This window comes from Triticum dicoccoides, chromosome 2B (assembly GCF_002162155.2).
Source record: "Triticum dicoccoides isolate Atlit2015 ecotype Zavitan chromosome 2B, WEW_v2.0, whole genome shotgun sequence".
NCBI classification, from domain to species: Eukaryota; Viridiplantae; Streptophyta; class Magnoliopsida; order Poales; family Poaceae; genus Triticum; species Triticum dicoccoides.
In genome coordinates this window covers 408397618-408401592 of record NC_041383.1, presented here as the reverse complement: position 1 = coordinate 408401592, position 3975 = coordinate 408397618, and the positions used below count along the sequence as shown (strand labels likewise).

General features: G+C 52.8%; 1 protein-coding gene across 1 annotated transcript; it reads left to right on the top strand.

The window, feature by feature from the left end:
• Positions 1 to 2288: 2288 nt before the first annotated feature.
• Positions 2289 to 3263, top strand: LOC119367774. The gene is made up of 2 exons (XM_037633185.1): positions 2289 to 2810; positions 2971 to 3263. Exons 1-2 carry the CDS (start codon positions 2430 to 2432, stop codon positions 3109 to 3111), a joined length of 522 nt encoding a protein of 173 aa, XP_037489082.1. The 5' UTR covers positions 2289 to 2429; the 3' UTR covers positions 3112 to 3263.
• The last annotated feature ends 712 nt before the right edge of the window (positions 3264 to 3975 follow it).

The window sequence follows — 3975 nt, the reverse complement described above, 5'->3', positions numbered from 1 at the left end:
CAATCACGCATCTCACGGTGGAATTGGACAAACTGTTCAAATGTGGCCGGTCTTGGTGCAGGGGCTCAATATTTTCACCTTGATAATCAAATCCTTGGTCAAAGATACCCTCATCACGCTCGTCCTCGGCGATCATGTTGTGCATGATCACACAAGCAGTCATCACCTCCCAAAGCTTCATTTCATCCCATGACAGTGCAGGGTTTCGAACGATACCCCACCGGGATTGAAGCACATCAAAAGCACGTTCCACATCCTTTCTAACACTCTCTTGCATTTGGGCAAATCTCTTTCTCTTCTCACCTTGGGGTTTCGAGATTGTCTTCACAAAAGTTGACCACTGAGGATATATACCATCTGCTAGATAGTATCCCTTGTTGTACTGGTGGCCGTTGATCTCAAAGTTGACAGGTGGGGAGTGGCCTTCTGCAAGCCTCGCGAAGACTGGAGAACGCTGCAGCACGTTGATATCATTGTGAGAACCTGCCATACCAAAGAAAGAATGCCATATCCAAAGATCTTGTGATGCCACCGCTTCTAATATGACAGTGCACCCATTAACATGCCCCTTGTACTGGCCCTGCCAAGCAAATGGACAGTTCTTCCACTCCCAATGCATACAATCTATGCTGCCAAGCATGCCTGGAAAGCCTCTAGCTGCGTTGGTCGCCAACAATCTCTCTGTATCAGCGGCAGTTGGCTGCCTCAAGTACTCTGGGCCAAACACCTCGATCACAGCCTGACAAAACTTGTACATTGACATCAGACATGTTTTTTCACTCATACGCACATACTCGCCCACCAGATCGCCTGGAATACCATATGCAAGCATGCGGATGGCCGCGGTGCATTTCTGGTAAGAGGAGAATCCAAGCTTGCCAAGGACATCCGTCTTGCACTCGAAGTATGGGTCATGAGCAACCACTCCCTCTCGGATACGGTTGAACACATGCCCTGCCATATGAAAACGGCGATGAAATTTATCCGGCTTGAAGAGCGGGGTGTTGGCAAAGTAATCGGCATAGAGCAGGGCGTGGCCTCTCTCCATGTTGCGGTTCAGGTTGGGAGCATGACCAGGGAGTGACCCCCTGTACCGAGGAAGCTGCCGTTGAATATGGTCGTGAACGACCAGTGCAGCCACCACAAGATCTTCATCATCCGACGACGAATCATCCGATGAACAAAGGAAGTGATGGAAGAAAAACTCGTCTCCACTGTCCATACCTTTGTTGGCAAAAGGTCGAACACCTTGCGGTCGCGGTGGTGAAGAGGCCGCGATGATCACCTCGACGCAGCAGGGGTGGTTGTCGACCGGCTACTGGCCGCTCTGGAGCTCTCGTCGGAATCTGCCTCAGCCGCCGTGGTCCGTCGCCGGCAGTCGTGTCCCCTCCGCCACCGGCAAGGACGGCGACGGCCAAACCTTCCCCGATAGACGACCAAAACTACGGCGAAAGCGCGGGCGTGGTGGCGGCCATGTCGAGACGTGGTTTGGTATGGACGACGGGGGGCTGCGCGGTGAGGAGGCGGCCGGAGAATAGGGGTGGCGCCGGCGGCGGGGCGGGGCGGGGAGAGAGGGTGAAGCGTTGGGAGCGGAGGGACTGCTAGTGTCCCCGACAGGCGGGCCACGGAGGGGACAAGGGCGTGCGTCTCGGTCGTCCGCGCGCATCCGTTTCACCCCAAACCGAGCACAAGTTTGGGCCGGGGATGGGTCGAAAACGGACGGAATCCGGACATTTATCCGTTTGAGACCGTGCGCCGGGCCGCCTTTTTTGTCTTTTTATTCCAAACAGACAGAGCCGAACAGGATAGGGTCGCGCGGTGGAGTTGGCCTAACGAGCGGTGCTGATCGAGTCATCCCGCCGGTCGTCAACTATGTGTACTCCAGCCAGTGAACTTTATTGGGTAAGGCGCTTAGCAGATGAAGATGACGAGCTAGTATAGCATGCACGTGTGCAAGATTTTTGTTCCTTCCATTTGTCTAGTACCCCGTATATCTCCATGACTCCATGGTCCAACAGGCTTTCTGCTTAACTTATCTTTCCCTCCATCCCGTCCCATCCCATCCCATCCATCCATGGATGGAACCCCCCCTCGTACGTGTGTCTTGAGTCCAGTTGAGTGCACGGCCTGCAAATAAGTGCCCATGTGCGCATCGTCCATCCGGCGTTAATGTCAACGACACTTCACTGTAACCCCTCCGCCGCTCCACGTCCCGGTGCGCCTACCCTCTCCTCTCTCCGCCCTTATATAACACCATCACCAACCGCGCTCCCCCGGCGCACCTCCATGCCATATTTATTACTCCAATCCATTCTACAACACTGCAATCTTCTTCTTCTTCTTCTAGCTAGCCACCTTACGCGCAGCTACCTGGCTGGCTAACTTAGCTTCAAGTTCATTGTCCACACACACATACGTACGTTCGTCAAATGGAGGAATCTATCAGCTCGTCTAGGACCCCGGGTGCTTTAGCTTCAGTCTTGGACGGCGACGTCGACTGCTACGCATCCGGGCCTGCCACCGCCGTGGCTTCCGACGACAGCGGCTGGACAGCCTACTTCATCGACGGCGACGACACCTACCTGCAGTTGCACAACTCCCAAGAGGTGCCAGCGAAGAAGCCCCACGGCGACCGCGCCTCCACTTTCACCTTGTCCACCGCCAGCAAGACCAAGGCCAAGGCGAAGAAGGCAGCAGGCACCGAGGAGAACAACAAGAAGAAGATGCCTCGTTTGGAACCAGCTGATGAAGACCCTCTCCAAGACACAGCCTGCTCCCCTGCAAATGCAACTCCTCAACTTCACCTGCAGGTACGCTTACTCCATTTAAGTATTTCTGCCCATGCATGCACTGCACTCACAAGTTAGGTTAATTCAATCGATCACTGATCAGGGTGTCCTCTCTCATGAACAAATCAAATGTTGATCGTCTCTCTCAAATATTCATCAGTATGCTTTCGTGGGCATGCAGGATGGCTGGCAAATTGCTGGCTGCGAGTGTGAGCAGAGATCATCGTCCGCGGCACCAGCAGCGCGGCAGTGGGTTGAGTACTGCAGGTGGGATTCTTCTCGGGAGGGGCCGGATGCAGAAATTAAAGAGGTGTTGGCTTAGTCCTTGTTAAACTGTTGGTGGACCAGAGCAGACCAAAGACCAAACTGCTCACCACTGAATTGTGTAGTTCTTCTACCTTAGTGCAAGTTTATTTGTTTATCCGCATGTTCTGCGCCACTAATCTCATGCGTGCGTTGGGCCCCAAACCCCTGTTGTCATGTGCAATAATTAATAGTTATATGTAGTTGCTGCTGTAGCTTGTACTACCGGTTTGACAAATTTCTACTCCCTCCGTCCCGTATATTACGAGACGAAGAGAGTAGCGTTGATGGATTTTTTTTCTCCGAGAAACTTTCATCTATTCATCAACGGTCAACTGTCAACGTAGTGATGCAGAGGCTGGGGTAAAACCCTTTTTTTTAAAAAAAACTGTCAACGTAGTACAAAAATCATAGAAGTAAAAATTGATCCAGGTCCGTAGACCAGCTAACGATGACTTCAAGCACTGGAGCTAGCCAAAGGCACGCCGCCGTCATCGTCCCTCCCTCGTCGGAACCGGACAAACATTGTTGTAACAGACAGTCGGAAAGTCGTTGTGCTAAGGCCCCATAGGACCAACACACCAGAACAGCAACCGCCGCCGATATGAAGAGAAGGATAGATCGGAAGGATCCAACCTGCAGACACACTGATGTAGACAAACGAAGACCGAATCCAGACGGTCCACCAAAGACAAACGCCGACCGGATCGCACGAGATCTGGCGGAGACAAACCTCCACATGCCTTCCGACGATGCTTAAAACATCACCGTGACGGGGACTAGGCAGGGAGAACCTTATTTCATCTTTAAGAAGCCGCCGCCGGCTCGTCTTCTTGAGCATGTCGCAAACCCTAACAAACTCAGAAAAGCACCTAAAAACGGA